General features: G+C 39.8%; 1 protein-coding gene across 2 annotated transcripts in view; it reads left to right on the top strand.

The window, feature by feature from the left end:
* The first annotated feature begins 2,398 nt into the window (after positions 1–2,398).
* Positions 2,399–20,246, top strand: part of cadm2a (cell adhesion molecule 2a) — a 783,895-nt gene continuing 766,047 nt past the window's right edge. For both annotated transcript variants that reach the window (XM_065004991.1, XM_065004990.1), the window contains exon 1: positions 2,399–2,772. In XM_065004991.1, coding sequence (XP_064861063.1) covers positions 2,712–2,772 — 61 coding nt within the window. In that variant the 5' untranslated portion in view covers positions 2,399–2,711. The remainder of the gene's footprint in view (positions 2,773–20,246) is intronic.

Genomic DNA, 20,246 nt, shown 5'->3' with positions numbered 1-20,246 from the left:
AAAGGAAAAACAACTGTTATTTTGTATTTTTTTTGTACAGTCATCTTTTAAATGCAAGACAAAGGCCATCATGTATTATTCCAGCCCAGGTGCAGTTCCTGTGCAAAGTTTTAGACTGATCCGATGAACTATTGTATTTCTGTTCAAAGTGTTGTATCAAACATGTCTAATTTGTTCATTAATAACTTTTTTGTTTAAAATTGTGCACTCTCCTCAAACAATAGCATGGTATTATTTCACTGTAATAGCTACTGTAAATTGGACAGTGCAGTTAGATTAACAAGAATTCAAGTTTTCTGCCAATATCAGATATGTCTATGTCCTGGGAAATGTTCTTGTCACTTGCTAATCGCATTAGCCTACGTTAGCTCAACCGTCCCTGATCCCAAAGAAGTTTAAAGTATATTTGAGCAATTCAATATTATTTTGATACTTAAGAACATTTAGAACCAAATACTTTTTGGAATTTGATTTAAGTAGTATTTTACTGGGTGACTTTCACTTGAGTATCTTTCCATTTATGTATCTACACTTTTACTTTTACATGACAATTGGGTACTTTTTCCAAGTAGCATTTAAAGTATTTTTTCCGTACTTTACACCACCGGGTGCCTTTCTGAAATCAAATCTAAGTCTTTCGGTCATGTTGTGATAAGAAAATATACACTGCTCAAAAAAATAAAGGGGAACACTAAAATAACGCCTGGGCATGCTCCTGATGAGGTGGCGGATGGTTTCCTGAGGGATCTCCTCCCAGACCTGGACTAAAGCATCCGCCAACTCCTGGACAGTCTGTGGTGCAACGTGGTGTTGGTGGATGGAGCGAGACATGATGTCCCAGATGTGCTCAATTGGATTCAGGTCTGGGGAATGGGCGGGCCATTCCATAGCATCAATGCCTTCCTCTTGCAGGAACTGCTGACACACTCCAGCCACATGAGGTCTAGCATTGTCTTGCATTAGGAGGAACCCAGGGCCAACCGCACCAGCATATGGTCTCACAAGGGGTCTGAGGATCTCATCTCGGTACCTAATGGCAGTCAGGCTACCTCTGGCGAGCACATGGAGGGCTGTGCGGCCCCCCAAAGAAATGCCACCCCACACCATGACTGACCCACCTCCAAACCGGTCATGCTGGAGGATGTTACAGGCAGCAGAACGTTCTCCACGGCGTCTCCAGACTCTGTCACGTCTGTCACATGTGCTCAGTGTGAACCTGCTTTCATCTGTGAAGAGCACAGGGCGCCAGTGGCGAATTTGCCAATCTTGGTGTTCTCTGGCAAATGCCAAACGTCCTGCACGGTGTTGGGCTGTAAGCACAACCCCCACCTGTGGACGTCGGGCCCTCATACCACCCTCATGGAGTCTGTTTCTGACCATTTGAGCAGACACATGCACATTTGTGGCCTGCTGGAGGTCATTTTGCAGGGCTCTGGCAGTGCTCCTCCTTGCACAAAGGTGAGGGTGGCGGTCCTGCTGCTGGGTTGTTGCCCTCCTACGGCCTCCTCCACGTCTTCTGATGTACTGGCCTGTCTCCTGGTAGCGCCTCCATGCTCTGGGCACTACGCTGACAGACACAGCAAACCTTCTTGCCACAGCTCGCATTGATGTGCCATCCTGGATGAGCTGCACTATCTGAGCCACTTGTGTGGGTTGTAGACTCCGTCTTATGCTATCACTAGAGTGAAAGCACCGCCAGCATTCAAAAGTGACCAAAACATCAGCCAGGAAGCATAGGAACTGAGAAGTGGTCTGTGGTCACCACCTGCAGAACCACTCCTTTAGTGGGGGTGTCTTGCTAAAATGCCTATAATTTCCACCTGTTGTCTATTCCCTTTGCACAACAGCATGTGAAATGTATTGTCAATCAGTGTTGCTTCCTAAGTGGACAGTTTGATTTCACAGAAGCGTGATTGACTTGGAGTTACATTGTGTTGTTTAAGTGTTCCCTTTATTTTTTTGAGCAGTGTATAATAATATCCGTAACATATATATGTTTGAACTTTCGAACTAGTTTCCATTGGGAAGGCTAATAAAGCCTTTTTTAAAATCAAAAGCAATCACTTTTGCATGTGAAAACACAGAATCCTGCTCCACGTGCTTAATTACTTCACTTTTGTTTTGAGCTGACTTCGCCTTGGGCTTTGAATGGCAGACCGTTTCCAGAACGAATGCGATCAATTTTCATCTGGTGCAAAAACAATCCTACCCGGGCGCCCGGGCCCAACTAATCGAATCCCCTCACTCGCACACACAGACACACATAGACACACAGTGCTCAACCAATGGGCGGCCCTGATTGGTTAACCAACTCTTTCAGTCACCATTGTGTGGGCGGGACTAAGACGCTCTCGTTCCTTCCTGAGCTCAAAGCGGCACTTTTCCGATTCTGTGTGAGAGAGCAGAGCGGACTACGGCAACATCTCTTCTTCTTACCAGAGGAAATACACACCGACTCATTCTCACAGCTACGGAGCAGTTACACCTTATCAGTACTCTACCGAATTACCGGGACATCTTCTACCCAAGGAGACTAGAATAAATAAAGGAAAAACACGTTAAAACATTATTACCTATCGGTTAAATTAGAGGAGCCGATATACCGATATCCCAGCAACACGAAAGACAGACTTGGCTAGTCCACCAGGATAACATACCGGAGCTTTCGGGAGCACGAGGAAAGGGAGAGGGATAAAGGAGGAGAAGACAGGATGATTCTCAAGCATCATTTGGTTCTGACGCTGTGCGCCGTCTACGGGATACTGCTAAAAGGTTAGACTGCTGTTTTTAACTTTCAGTGGAAAAAATGTGTGTGTGTGTGTGCCTGCGTGTGTTTGTTTGAGAGAGAGATGCGGGAGGAGGAGGTGATGAAGACTGCGTGAGGAGAGTGGAGAGTCTCATGGGTCATTTGCGGGCATTATTTTCACGCTGCGCCTGGGGGGGCACTGCCCTGTCACGCACGGGGTCTCGCATGCGTCGGAGTGTGTGTGTGTGTGTGTGTCGCTGGGGTGCCCTGTCATGCATAGGGTCTCAGATACGTGCTAATGCAATGGATTAAACGCGATACAATTTGCATAATTTGTTGGATGTGATTTGGGAGCCTACGGGGGCTTGTTGTGTTCGCACACTCGCAGTTTGTGTGTGTGTGCGCGCGTGCGTGTTAGTGTGTTTTAAATGCTGAAATGAACGGTAAACGGTTAAGAACGCACCGCACACACCTCAGAGGCAAGGCATCCTCCCTGGTACGCAGGTTGTTGTTGCCGCTTCAACACACACACACACACACACACACACATAATGTTGTCTCATTATCGGTTAATTATGAATTGTCTGAAATCAAATAGAGGAAAATGTGTAGTAGACTATAACACTTTTCTTCTCACGACGACAGTCATTCAGTTAAGGACGTTAGTGTAAAACGTTTAGTCGGTAATCCGTCTCGGGCTTTAGCCGTGCAGTCGTGAATTCGTAGTTAGGCTATGTGCAGCAGGAGTCGCCCAATGTTGACTCTTGGGCGTTTATTTAGGGCTCTACACACAACAAGATCTCATAGTTTCCCTTTGACATTTTGCCGTATTGTGATTAGAGTCATTTTTTTACACGTTCATTCCGCGTTGTTACAGTGTTCATTATGCGTGGTTACAGTGATAAACAGAAAGACACTTAAGATATTCATTCCGAGTGGAAAAGGTTAGGGCTCAAATCAAAATAGTAAAGAAAAAACGAAGTGCTATTACCATCAGGTATTCTCAAGGCTTGCTAAAGCATTGTGAACTGCGGTGGGGCAGGGGTCTAAGCAGCCAGCTCCGAGCATCACGAGTTCAATCCCAGTGCCCTTTAGGCTGAGTGATTGTAGACCAATAGCCCGTTATTCAGCAGCCTAATAGATGGTTTTAACTGGAGAACGGGATAGAATGGGAGAATGATTAGAGCATGAACGAGAGAAAATATAGAACGGAGAATGAGTAGAGAGTATGAATTTGGGAATTGATAGAGCATGGATAGAGCAGGCAGGGAAGAATGATTAGAGTATGAATGCGAGAATTGATAGAGCATAGATAGAATGGCAGAATTGATAGAGCATAGATAGAATGGCAGAATTGATAGAGCATAGATAGAATGGCAGAATTGATAGAGCATAGATAGAATGGCAGAATTGATAGAGCACAGATAGAATGGCAGAATTGATAGAGCACAGATAGAATGGCAGAATTGATAGAGCACAGATAGAATGGCAGAATTGATAGAGCATAGATAGAATGGCAGAATTGATAGAGCATAGATAGAATGGGAGAATTGATAGAGCATAGATAGAATGGGAGAATTGATAGAGCACAGATAGAATGGCAGAATTGATAGAGCATAGATAGAATGGCAGAATTGATAGAGCACAGATAGAATGGCAGAATTGATAGAGCACAGATAGAATGGGAGAACAGATTCGTTCAAGCTTCACTCCGTTGATTGGTGGAGTGGGATTTTTGGAACAGCAGACACCTTTTTGTAATGTGATTTCCTCACCAGTCCCACACTGGGGTGATAGCAAAGTGATTTTGTGAAAGCGAGGAAAAGTCTCCTTCCCTTGCTAGTAGCAGCTAGCTGGCAGCCTGGCTGTTTTTTTTTTTTGTGTGTGGATGATCTCAATGATGTGTGTGTCCACTCCTCCGCACACTCCACTGTCTTCCTGAAGAAGCTCACATCCACTGCAAGACCATGGTACTTGCCGACGGAGCAGCAGAAAAGAACTGCCCCTCCTAATCTTCAGGCTCTGCTCCAACCCTACTCCCCAACCCGAGCACTTCATTCTGCCAACTCTGGGCTCTTGGCCCTCCCACCCTTATGGGGGGGGGGCAGCTCCCCCGTGAGGCTAAGACAGTAGAATCCCTGTCCATCTTCTGAAAACACACAGAGCACCACCCTTTTTTGTTGGTTGTTGACTATGACTGGTCCAACTAGCTATCTGGAGATGAATGTACTGACTATGACTGGTCCACCTAGCTATCTGGAGATGAATGTACTGACTATGACTGGTCCACCTAGCTATCTGGAGATGAATGTACTGACTATGACTGGTCCACCTAGCTATCTGGAGATGAATGTACTGACTATGACTGGTCCACCTAGCTATCTGGAGATGAATGTACTGACTATGACTGGTCCACCTAGCTATCTGGAGATGAATGTACTGACTATGACTGGTCCACCTAGCTATCTGGAGATGAATGTACTGACTATGACTGGTCCACCTAGCTATCTGAAGATGAATGTACTGACTATGACTGGTCCACCTAGCTATCTGAAGATGAATGTACTGACTATGACTGGTCCACCTAGCTATCTGAAGATGAATGTACTGACTATGACTGGTCCACCTAGCTATCTGAAGATGAATGTACTGACTATGACTGGTCCACCTAGCTATCTGGAGATGAATGTACTGACTATGACTGGTCCACCTAGCTATCTGTAGATGAATGTACTGACTATGACTGGTCCACCTAGCTATCTGGAGATGAATGTACTGACTATGATTGGTCCACCTAGCTATCTGGAGATGAATGTACTGACTATGACTGGTCCACCTAGCTATCTGGAGATGAATGTACTGACTATGACTGGTCCACCTAGCTATCTGTAGATGAATGTACTGACTATGACTGGTCCACCTAGCTATCTGGAGATGAATGTACTGACTATGACTGGTCCACCTAGCTATCTGTAGATGAATGTACTGACTATGACTGGTCCACCTAGCTATCTGGAGATGAATGTACTGACTATGACTGGTCCACCTAGCTATCTGAAGATGAATGTCCTGACTATGACTGGTCCACCTAGCTATCTGGAGATGAATGTACTGACTATGACTGGTCCACCTAGCTATCTGAAGATGAATGTACTGACTATGACTGGTCCACCTAGCTATCTGGAGATGAATGTACTGACTATGACTGGTCCACCTAGCTATCTGTAGATGAATGTACTGACTATGACTGGTCCACCTAGCTATCTGGAGATGAATGTACTGACTATGACTGGTCCACCTAGCTATCTGGAGATGAATGTACTGACTATGACTGGTCCACCTAGCTATCTGGAGATGAATGTACTGACTATGACTGTGATATGTGGTTGTCTCCCCTCAGCCATCTTAAGATGAATGAACAAACTGTAAATCGTTTCAGATAAGAACGTCTGCAAAATTACTCAAACGTAAAAATAAAAATAAATAAATAAATGTGTGTGTACCTGCACATTCCTTCAGATGAAATAGGGAGAGAGAGTGTGAGATAATGTGTGTGTTTGAGTTTGTGTGTGTTGAAGTTGCTTTGAGAGACTAGTTAAGGATCATATCACTTCCATCTTACCCAACACCCTAGACACATTACAATTTGCATACCTCCCCAAAAGGTAAAATAAGGGGGAGGGGGGTATTAAACGGATTCAATGCACTGCCCCAGCCCCATCTGGACAAGACTAATACCTACAGTACCCTGCCCTAGACCCATCTGGACAAGACTAATACCTACAGTACCCTGCCCCAGCCCCATCTGGACAAGACTAATACCTACAGTACCCTGCCCAGACCCATCTGGACAAGACTAATACCTACAGTACCCTGCCCCAGCCCCATCTGGACAAGACTAATACCTACAGTACCCTGCCCTGTACCCATCTGGACAACAGGAATACCTACAGAACCCTGCCCCAGCCCCACCTGGACAAGACTAATACCTACAGTACCCTGCCCTAACCCCATCCGAACAAGACTAATACCTACAGTACCCTGCCCAGCCCCATCTGGACAAGACTAATACCTACAGTACCCTCCCCTAGTCCCATCTGGACAAGACTAATACCTACAGTACCCTGCCCTAACCCCATCTGAACAAGACTAATACCTACAGTACCCTGCCCACCCCCATCTGGACAAGACTAATACCTACAGTACCCTGCCCCAACCCCATCTGGACAAGACTAATACCTACAGTACCCTGCCCTAACCCCATCTGGACAAGACTAATACCTACAGTACCCTGCCCAGCCCCATCTGGACAAGACTAATACCTACAGTACCCTGCCCAGCTCCATCTGGACAAGACTAATACCTACAGTACCCTGCCCAGCCCCATCTGGACAAGACTAATACCTACAGTACCCTGCCCTAACCCCATCTGGACAAGACTAATACCTACAGTACCCTGCCCTATCCCCATCTGAACAAGACTAATACCTACAGTACCCTGCCCCTCCCCATCTGGACAAGACTAATACCTACAGTACCCTGCCCCCTCCCATCTGGACAAGACTAATACCCACAGTACCCTGCCCTAGCCCCATTCAAAACGAAACAGAAAAATGGATCGGTAGTGATTAGAAAGCCGGTGACGTCGACCGCCGAACAAGGAGAAGGGCCGACCTCGGCGGAAGTCGTGACAAGGTGGCTTAGGGTAGAGAAATGAACATTCAATTCTCTGGCAAAAGCTCTGGTGGACATTTCCCTCAGTCAGCATGCCCATTGTGTTGTGTTGTCTGACAAAACTGCACATTTTAGTGGCCTTTTATTGTCCCCCCAGCACAAGGTGCACCTGTGTAATGATCATGCTGTTTAATCAGCTTCATGATATGACACACCTGTCAAATGGATGGATTATCTTGGCAAAGGAGAAATGCTCACTAACAGGGAGGTAAACAAATTTGTTCACAACATTTGAGAGGAAATAGGCTTTTGTGCATATGGAAAATGTCTTTACATGTTTTGTTTATATTTTTGTTCAGTGTGTGTGTGTGTGTCTGTGTGTGTGTGTGTGTGTGTGTGTGTGTATATATACACTCTTCATACATATTCACCGTTGGTCCATCATCTCATTCCAAAATCAATGGTGTGAATATGGATTTAATATGGAGTTGTCCCCCCCCCCCTTTGCTGCTATAACATCCACCACTCTTCTTAGTGAGGTCGGGCACTGATGTCCCTCTCTCCCTCCATCCTATGCTCTGATGTTGGTCTATTAGGCCTGGCTCGCAGTCGGCGTTCCAATTCATCCCAAAGGTGTTCGATGGGGTTGAGGTCAGGCCTCGTAGCAGGCCAGTCAAGTTCTTCCTGTACTGACAAACCATCTCTGTATGGACCTCGCTGTTTCAGCATTCTGATGCTGAAACAGGAAAGGACCTTCACCAAACTGTTGCCACAAAGTTGGAAGCACAGAATCATCTAGAATGTCATTGTGTGTTGTAGCATTTAGATTTCCCTTCCCTGGAACTAAGGGGCCCGAACCATTAAAAACAGCCCCAGAACATTATTCCTCCTCCACCAAACTTTATATATGCAGGCTAGGAGCACTGTGTGTGTGTGTGTGCGCGCGCGCGTGTGTGTGTGCGTGCGTGCGTTTGTGTGTGTGTGTGTGTGTGTCTGGACAGTATATTCAGGCTAGGGGCACTGTGTGTGTGTGTGTGTGTGTGTGTGTGTGTCTGGACAGTATATGCAGGCTGGGAGCAGCTTGCCTGACCAGCTTCAGGCAAAATTGTGAACAGGAGAGTGGAGAGAAAGGTCACAGTGACGTGGAGTGTGTGTGTTAGCGTTCACTGTGTGTGTGTGTGACAAGGTCAGGGAGAGGCAACTGGGGCTCTTGCATTAATACTTCATCACAATAAACAAAGAGAGAGGGAGAGAAAGACACAGAGAGAGAGAAAGAGAGAAAGGGAGGAGGAGACAGGGGTGACTGAGAGAGAGAAAGACATAGGGGGGAGAGGGGTGACAGAGAGAGAAAGGGAGAGAGGGGTGACAGAGAGAGATAGAGAGAAAGGGAGAGGGAGAGAGGGGTGACAGAGAGAGAAAGGGAGAGCGAGAGAGGGGTGACGGAGAGAGAGAGAGAAAGAACATGAGGGGACGGAGAGAGAGAGAAAGAACGTGAGGGGTGATCTGAGAGCGAGAGAAAGAGAAAGAAAGAAAGGAAGACTGATCCCAGATCAGCAGGTTTACCCCATATTCAGACTATAGACTACTCTGTCTCCTGCTGCTACTACTGTTACTGCGACTGTTACTACTACTGTTACTACTGCTGTTGATACTGTTACTACTGTTACTACTACTGTTAATACTGTTACTAATGTTACTACTGCTGTTACTACTGCTGTTAATACTGCTGTTAATACTGTTACTAATGTTACTACTACTGTTACTGTTACTACTGTTACTACTGCTGTTAATACTGTTACTACTACTGTTAATACTGTTACTAATGTTACTACGACTGTTAATACTGTTACTACTGTTACTACTACTGTTAATACTGTTACTACTGTTACTACTGTTACTACTGTTACTACTGCTGTTAATACTGTTACTACTACTGTTAATACTGTTACTAATGTTACTACGACTGTTACTACTGTTAATACTGTTACTACTGCTGTTGATACTGTTACTACTACTGTTACTGTTACTACTGTTACTACTGCTGTTAATACTACTGTTACTACTACTGTTAATACTGTTACTACTGTTACTACTGCTGTTAATAATGTTACTACTGTTACTACTGCTGTTAATACTAATGTTACTACTACTGTTAATACTGTTACTACTGTTACTACTACTGTTAATACTGTTACTACTACTGTTAATACTGTTACTAATGTTACTACGACTGTTACTACTGTTAATACTGTTACTACTGCTGTTAATAATGTTACTACTGTTACTACTGCTGTTGATACTGTTACTACTACTGTTACTGTTACTACTGTTACTACTGCTGTTAATACTACTGTTACTACTACTGTTAATACTGTTACTACTGTTACTACTACTGTTAATACTGTTACTACTACTGTTAATACTGTTACTACTACTGTTACTACTGTTACTACTGTTACTACTGCTGTTAATAATGTTACTACTGTTACTACTACTGTTAATACTGTTACTACTGTTACTACTACTGTTACTACTGTTACTACTACTGTTACTGTTACTACTGTTACTACTGCTGTTAATACTACTGTTACTACTACTGTTACTACTGTTACTACTGCTGTTAATACTGTTACTACTACTGTTAATACTGTTACTACTGTTACTACTACTATTACTACTGTTACTACTGCTGTTAATACTGTTACTACTGCTGTTAATACTGTTACTAATGTTACTACTGCTGTTACTGTTACTACTGTTACTACTGCTGTTAATACTGTTACTACTACTGTTAATACTGTTACTACTGTTACTACTACTGTTACTACTGTTACTACTACTGTTAATACTGTTACTAATGTTACTACGACTGTTAATACTGTTACTACTGTTACTACTACTGTTAATACTGTTACTACTGTTACTACTGTTACTACTACTACTGTTAATACTGTTACTACTGTTACTACTGTTACTGTTACTACTACTGTTACTACTACTACTACTACTGTTAATACTGTTACTAAAGTTACTACTACTGTTACTGTTACTACTACTGTTAATACTGTTACTAAAGTTACTACTACTGTTAATACTGTTACTACTGTTACTACTACTACTGTTAATATTGTTACTAATGTTGCTACTGTTACTGTTACTACTGTTACTACTACTACTGTTAATACTGTTACTACTACCGTTAATACTGTTACTACTACTGTTAATACTGTTACTACTACTGTTAATACTGTTACTACTACTGTTACTACTACTGTTAATACTGTTACTAATGTTACTACTACTGTTACTACTACTACTGCTACTGTTGCTACTACTACTGCTACTGTTGCTACTACTACTACTACTGTTACTTTTACTGTTACTACTGTTACTGTTACTGTTACTGTTACTACTGTTACTACTACTGTTACTGTTACTACTACTGTTACTACTATTACTACTACCACTGTTACTACTACTGCTACTGTTACTACTACTGTTACTGTTACTACTGTTACTACTGTTACTAATGTTACTACTGTTACTGTTACTACTGTTACTGTTACTACTACTGTTACTACTGTTAATACTGTTACTAATGTTACTACTGTTACTGTTACTGTTACTACTGTTACTACTACTACTGTTAATACTGTTACTACTACTGTTAATACTGTTACTACTACTGTTAATACTGTTACTACTACTGTTAATACTGTTACTAATGTTACTACTGTTAATACTGTTACTACTACTGTTAATACTGTTACTAATGTTACTACTGTTAATACTGTTACTACTACTGTTAATACTGTTACTACTACTGTTAATACTGTTACTACTACTGTTAATACTGTTACTAATGTTACTACTGTTACTACTGTTACTACTACTGTTACTACTGTTACTACTGTTACTACTGTTACTACTACTACTGTTAATACTGTTACTACTGTTACTACTACTACTGTTACTACTGTTACTACTGTTACTACTACTACTGTTAATACTGTTACTACTGTTACTACTACTGTTACTACTGTTACTACTGTTACTACTGTTACTACTACTGTTAATACTGTTACTACTGTTACTACTACTGTTAATACTGTTACTACTGTTACTACTACTGTTAATACTGTTACTACTGTTACTACTACTGTTAATACTGTTACTACTGTTACTACTACTGTTAATACTGTTACTACTGTTACTACTACTGTTAATACTGTTACTACTGTTACTGTTACTGTTACTACTATTGTTACTGTTACTGTTACTACTACTGTTAATACTGTTACTAATGTTACTGCTACTACTGTTACTGTTACTACTACTGTTACTGTTACTACTATTGTTACTGTTACTGTTACTACTACTGTTAATACTGTTACTAATGTTACTACTGTTACTGTTACTACTACTGTTACTACTACTGTTACTACTACTGTTAATACTGTTACTACTGTTATTACTACTGTTACTACTGTTACTACTACTGTTAATACTGTTACTACTGTTACTACTACTGTTAATACTGTTACTACTGTTACTACTACTGTTAATACTGTTACTACTGTTACTACTACTGTTAATACTGTTACTACTGTTACTACTACTGTTAATAATGTTACTACTGTTACTACTACTGTTAATACTATTACTACTGTTACTACTGTTACTACTACTGTTACTACTACTGTTACTACTACTGTTAACCTCTTCAGTCGACCCTCTACTTTTTTGAACATTTTGTTAAAAATCGCGCAACATTTCAGCGCCCTGCTACTCATGCCAGGAATATAGTACGTTCATATGGTTAGAATGTGTGGATAGGGAACCCTCGGACGTTTTTAAAACTGGTTAAATCACGACTGTGGCTATTACATAACGTGCGTTACATCGGAAAGCGCAGGAAAACCTGATCACAGAAAATGGAAATAAATATCCTTGCGCCACTTCCAGCAATTGTTAACAGTGAGCCGAATTAGATAAGACCGAGCATTCAACTCCCACAGCATCCCCATGTTGTCGAGTATCTTGTGAATTTAATCATCTTTGATTCTTGGTTGAACCGAAAGAGGGGCAGGACGTACCTCCGGTCTCCGCCCAGATCATTCCGGAAGAGCTCTCTCCTGAAATTTTTTCCAAGACGACAGCTAATGATATGTACATCGCCTACGGATGATTTTTATCGCTTATTAACGTTTACTAATACCTAAAGTAGCATTACAAACGTATTTCGAAGTGTTTTGTGAAAGTTTATCGTCTACTTTTTGAATTTTAAAAAATGACGTTACGTTGTGAAATCGCTGTTTTTTTCGTTTATCACACAGTCTACATATAACAATATCTTGGCTTTATATGGCCCGATTTAATCGAAATAAAGACCCAATAGTGTTTATGGGACATCTAGGAGTGCCAACAAAGAAGATGGTGAAAGGTAATGACTGTTTTCTATTTTATTGTGCGGTTTGTGTAACGCCAAAATGCTAATTATTTTGTTTACGTCCCCTGCTGTGCTTTTCTGTTGTAGTGTATTGGTGCATGCTATCAGATAATAGCTTCTCATGCTGTCGCCGAAAAGCATTTTAAAAATCGGACTTGTTGCCTGGATTCACAACGAGTGTAGCTTTAATTTGATACCCTGCATGTGTATTTTAATGAACTTTTGAGTTTTAACTAATACTATTAGCATTAAGCGTAGCGCATTTGCATTTCCAGAGCTCTAGTTGGGACGCAAGCGTCCCAAGTAGAAGCAAGAGGTTAATACTGTTACTACTGTTACTACTACTGTTAATACTGTTACTACTGTTATTACTACTGTTACTACTGTTACTACTACTGTTAATACTGTTACTACTGTTACTACTGTTACTGTTACTACTGTTACTACTACTGTTACTACTGTTACTACTACTGTTAATACTGTTAATACTGTTAATACTGTTACTACTACTGTTAATACTGTTACTGTTACTACTGTTACTGTTACTACTACTGTTAATACTGTTACTACTGTTACTACTACTGTTAATAATGTTACTACTGTTACTACTACTGTTAATACTATTACTATTGTTACTACTGTTACTACTACTGTTACTACTACTGTTAATACTGTTACTACTACTGTTAATACTGTTACTACTGTTATTACTACTGTTACTACTGTTACTACTACTGTTAATACTGTTACTACTGTTACTACTACTGTTAATACTGTTACTACTGTTACTACTACTGTTAATACTGTTACTAATGTTACTACTGTTACTGTTACTACTGTTACTACTACTGTTACTACTGTTACTACTACTGTTAATACTGTTACTACTGTTACTACTACTGTTAATACTGTTAATACTGTTACTACTACTGTTAATACTGTTACTACTGTTACTACTACTGTTAATACTGTTACTACTGTTACTACTACTGTTACTACTGTTACTGTTACTACTGTTAATACTGTTACTAATGTTACTACTGTTACTACTACTGTTAATACTGTTACTACTGTTAGTACTGTTACTGTTACTACTACTGTTACTGTTACTACTGTTACTGTTACTACTACTGTTAATACTGTTACTACTGTTACTGTTACTACTGTTACTACCACTGTTACTACTACTGTTACTGTTACTACTACTGTTACTACAACTGTTACTGTTACTACTACTGTTACTGTTACTACTGTTACTACTACTGTTACTGTTACTACTGTTACTACTACTGGTACAGTCACACTTTTACTACTGTTACTACTACTGTTACTACTGATACTGTTACTGTTACTACTGCTACTGTTACTACTGGTACAGTCACACTGTTACTACTGTTACTACTGTTACTACTGTTACTACTACTGCTACTGTTACTACTGTTACTACTACTGCTACTGTTACTACTGTTACTACTACTGTTACTAATGCTACTTCTACTGTTACTGTTACTATTACTACTGTTACTACTACTGTTACTACTACTGTTGCTACTACTGTTGCTACTACTGTTACAACTACTGTTACTACTGTTACTGTTACTGCTACTGTTACTACTACTGCTGTTACTACTACGGTTACTACCACGGTTACTACTACTGTTACTACTGTTAATACTCCTACTATTACTACTACCACTATTACTACTGTTACTACTACTGGTACTGTTACTACTGTTACTACTACTGCTACTGTTACTACTGTTACTACTACTGCTACTGTTACTACTGTTACTACTACTGTTACTTTTACTACCACTACTGTTACTACTAATGTTACTACTACTGCTACTGTTACTACTGTTACTACTACTGCTACTGTTACTACTGTTACTACTACTGCTACTGTTACTACCACTACGGTTACTACTACTGTTACTGTTACTACTGTTACTACTACTGCTACTGTTACTACTGTTACAACTACTGCTACTGTTACTACTGTTACTACTACTGTTACTGCTACTACTGTTACTACCACTGGCACAGTCACACTGTTACTACTGGTACTACTACTGTTACTACTACTACTGTTACTGTTATTACTGTTACTGCTACTACTACTGTTACTACTGTTACTACTATTACTGTTACTGTTACTGCTACTACTACTACTGTTACTGTTAATACTACTGTTACTACTACTCTTACTACTACTGTTACAACTACTGTTACCACTACTACTGCTACTACTACTGTTACTACTACTGGTACTTCTACTGTTACTACTGTTACTGTTACCACTGTTAATACTACTGTTACTAATGCTACTTCTACTGTTACTGTTACTATTACTACTGTTACTACTACTGTTACTACTACTGTTGCTACTACTGTTGCTACTACTGTTACAACTACTGTTACTACTGTTACTGCTACTGTTACTACTACTGCTGTTACTACTACGGTTACTACCACGGTTACTACTACTGTTACTACTGTTAATACTCCTACTGTTACGACTACTGTTACTACTACTGTTACTACTACTACTACTGTTACTAATGTTACTGTTACTACTACTACTATTGTTACTACTGTTGCTGTTACTACTGTTACTACTACAACTACTACTGTTACTATTGCTATGGTTACTACTACTACTGTTACTGCTGTTACTACTGTTACTACTACTACTACTGTTACTATTACTATAGTTACTATTACTACTGTTACTACTGTTACTGTTACTACTGTTACTACTGTTACTGTTACTACTGTTACTATAGTTACTATTACTACTGTTACTACTGTTACTGTTACTACTGTTACTACTACAACTACTACTGTTACTATTGCTATGGTTACTACTACTACTGTTACTGCTGTTACTACTGTTACTACTACTGTTACTGTTACAGTCTCTGTTACTACTACTGCTACTGTTACTACTGTACCTACTGTTACTGTCACTGTTACTACTCCTGTTACTGTTACTACTACTGTTACTGTCACTGTTACTACTCCTGTTACTGCTGCTACTACTGTTACTGTTACTGTTACTACTACTACTGTTACTGTTACTGTTACTGTTACTGTTACTACTACTGTTACTGTTACTACTACTGTTACTGTTACTACTACTGTTACTGTTACTGTTACTACTACTGTTACTACTACTGTTACTACTGTTACTGTTACTACTACTCCTGTTACTGTTACTGTTACTACTACTGTTACTGTTACTGTTACTACTACTGTTACTACTACTGTTACTGTTACTGTTACTACTACTGTTACTGTTACTGTTACTACTACTGTTACTACTACTGTTACTGTCACTGTTGCTACTCCTGTTACTGCTGCTACTACTGTTACTGTTACTGTTACTGTTACTACTACTACTGTTACTGTTACTGTTACTACTACTCCTGTTACTGTTACTGTTACTACTGTTACTGTTACTACTACTCCTGTTACTGTTACTGTTACTACTACTGTTACTGTTACTGTTACTACTACTGTTACTGTTTCTACTACTGTTACTGTCACTGTTACTACTACTCCTGTTACTGTTACTGTTACTACTACTGTTACTACTCCTGTTACTGTTACTGTTACTACTACTGTTACTACTCCTGTTACTACTACTGTTACTACTACTGTTACTGTTACTACTCCTGTTACTGTTACTACTACTGTTACTGTCACTGTTACTACTCCTGTTACTGCTGCTACTACTGTTACTGTTACTGTTACTGTTACTACTACTACTGTTACTGTTACTGTTACTGTTACTACTACTGTTACTGTTACTGTTACTACTACTGTTACTGTTACTGTTACTACTACTGTTACTGTTACTACTACTCATGTTACTGTTACTGTTACTACTACTGTTACTGTTACTGTTACTACTACTGTTACTACTGTTACTGTTACTACTACTGTTACTGTTACTGTTACTACTACTCCTGTTACTGTTACTGTTACTGTTACTGTTGATGTTACTACTACTGTTACTTCTACTGCTACTGTTACTGTTACTATTGATGTTACTACTACTGTTACTTCTACTGCTACTGTTACTGTTACTAATACTGTTACTACTATTACTACTACTACTACTACTACTATTACTACCACTACTACTGTTACTACTACTACTATTACTACTACCACTACTACTGTTACTACTACTGTTACTGTTACTACTGTAACTGTTACTACTCCTACTATTACTATGGTGACTACTACTACTGTTTCTACTGTTACTGTTACTACTGCTACTGTTACTGTTACTACTGTTTCTACTACAACTACAACTGTTACTGTTGCTACGGTTACTACTACTACTGTTACTACTGTTACTGTTACTACTACTGTTACTACTGTTACTACTACTACTGCTACTGTTGCTACTACTACTACTACTACTACTGTTACTGGTACTATGGTTACTACTACTACTGTTACTACTGTTACTGTTACTACTACTACTGCTACTGTTGCTACTACTACTACTACTGTTACTTTTACTGTTACTACTGTTACTGTTACTGTTACTGTTACTATTGTTACTACTTCTGTTACTGTTACTACTATTACTACTGTTACTACTACTGCTACTGTTACTACTACTGTTACTACTACTGCTACTGTTACTACTACTGTTACTACTACTGCTACTGTTACTACTACTGCTAATGTTACTACTACTGCTGCTATTACTATTACTACTACTGTTACTACTATTACTAATACCACTGTTACTACTACTGCTACTGTTACTACTACTGTTACTACTACTGTTAATACTGTTACTACTACTGTTACTACTACTGTTAATACTGTTACTACTACTGTTAATACTGTTACTACTATTACTACTACCACTGTTACTACTACTGCTACTGTTACTACTACTGCTACTACTACTACTGTTACTGTTACTACTACTACTACTACTACTACTACTACTACTACTACTGTTACTACTACTATTACTGCTACTACTACTACTACTACTACTGTTACTGTTACTACTACTGTTACCACTACTGCTGTTACTACTACTACTGTTAATACTGTTACTACTTCTACTGTTACTGCTACTGCTACTGTTACTGCTGTTTCTGTTACTGCTACGGTTACTAATTCTATTACTGCTGTTTCTACTGTTACTACTACTGTTACTGCTACTTTTACTACTACTGTTAATACTGTTACTATTACAACTTATGTCACTGCTACTGTTACTACTACTGTTACTACTACTGTCACTACTGTTACTACCACTGTTACTACTGTTTCTGTTACTGCTACTGTTACTACTACTGTTACTATGGTTACTACTGTTACTGCTACTACTACTACTACTGTTACTACTGCTACTACTGTTACTGCTACTGTTACTGGTATTTCTGTTACTGCCACTGTTACTACGACTGTTACTATGGTTTCTCCTTTTACTACTATTACTACTACTGTTACTACTACTATTTCTACTACTGGTATTACTACTGTTACTGCTACTGTTACAGCTACTGTTACTGCTAATGTTAGTGTTACTACTACTGCTACTACTACTACTGTTACTGCTACTGTTACTCTTACTACTGTTACTGTTACTACTACTGTTACTACTACTGTTACTGCTACTCTTAATAATACTGCTACTACTACTGTTACTGTTACTACTACTACTGTTACTACATCTGTTACTGTTACTACTACTGCTACTACTACTACTACTGTTACTGCTACTGTTACTCTTACTACTGTTACTGTTACTACTACTGTTACTACTACTGTTACTGCTACTCTTAATACTACTGCTACTACATCTGTTACTGTTACTACTACTGTTACTACTGCTACTACTGTTACTGCTACTGTTACTACTACTGTTACTACTACTGTTAATACTGTTACTACTGTTACTGCTACTGCTACTACTATTGTTACTACTACTGTTACTGCTACTGTTACTACTGCTACTGTTACTACTGCTACTACTACTGTTACTGCTACTGCTACTGCTACTACTACTGTTACTGCTACTGTTACTACTACTGTTACTGCTACTACTACTGTTACTACTACTGTTACTGCTACTGCTACTACGACTGTTACTACTACTGTTACTGCTACTGTTACTACTGCTACTGTTACTACTGCTACTACTACTGTTACTGCTACTGTTACCACTGTTACTACTGTTACTGCTACTGTTACTACTGCTACTACTACTGTTACTACTACTGTCACTACTGCTACTACTGTTACTGCTACTGTTACTACTACTGTTACTACTACTGTTACTACTACTGCTACTACTACTGTTACTACTAATGTTACTGCTACTGTTACTACTGTTACTACTGTTACTACTACTGTTACTACTAATGTTACTGCTACTGTTACTACTGCTACTACTACTGTTACTACTACTGTTACTGCTACTGTTACTACTGTTACTACTACTGTTACTACTACTGTTACTGTTACATTTACTACATTCAGGGCAGTTAAGGGGATATATATGTGTGTGTTTGTGTGTGTGTGTGTGTGTGTGTGTGTGTGTGTGTGTGTGTGTGTGTGTGTGTGTGTGTGTGTGTGTGTGTGAAGGCCATCCTTGTCCCAGTGTGGCTTGGCATTAAAGACACTATTGATTGAAACTGCGTCTACAGATGTAGGATCTTAATTTGAGCCAGTTTGCTACATCAGTAAAAATGTTCCTGCATCAACAGGAAATGTCAATTATTATGTGCATATGTATAATCAACATTTTTGTAGCGGTTGATTCATTTTTCGTTTTTCGTTAAGGGCAAATTAAGTCTGAAATATAAAATTGGAATCTACAAACTTCAGACTTAAAAAAAAACTCAAATACACTGCAAGTTTGCAGGAACATTCTCAGCAACAAAAGAGTGATCAAATGAAGATCTACATTTATGTCTGTCAACACAGTGTGTGTGTGTTTTGGCCTCTTCTCTGTGGACGCTTATCAGGCTGTGTCTGTCACTGTCAGGCTGGATGAAATGCCTCTTTGACTGGCAGCACAGTATTCCCACAGTGTGTGTGTGTGTGTGTGTGTGTTTCTGTGTGTGTGTGTGTGTGAGTCTCTCTCTCTCTCTCTCTCTATCTCAGTCTTGTGTGTGTGTGTGTGTGTGTGTGAGTCTCTCTCTATCTCAGTCTTCTCTCTGTGTGTGTGTGTGTGTGTGTGTGTGTGAGTCTCTCTCTATCTCAGTCTTCTCTCTGTGTGTGTATGTGTGTGTGTGTGTGTGTGTGTGTGTGTGTGTGTGTGAGTCTCTCTCTATCTCAGTATTCTCTCTCTGTGTGTGTGTGTGTGTGTGTGTGTGTGTGTGTGTGTGTGTG

The sequence above is a fragment of the Oncorhynchus nerka genome, linkage group LG19 (genome assembly GCF_034236695.1).
Source record: "Oncorhynchus nerka isolate Pitt River linkage group LG19, Oner_Uvic_2.0, whole genome shotgun sequence".
In the NCBI taxonomy this organism is placed as follows: Eukaryota; Metazoa; Chordata; class Actinopteri; order Salmoniformes; family Salmonidae; genus Oncorhynchus; species Oncorhynchus nerka.
Note: the sequence above shows the minus strand (reverse complement) of the source record. Positions and strands in the feature narration are given on the sequence as shown.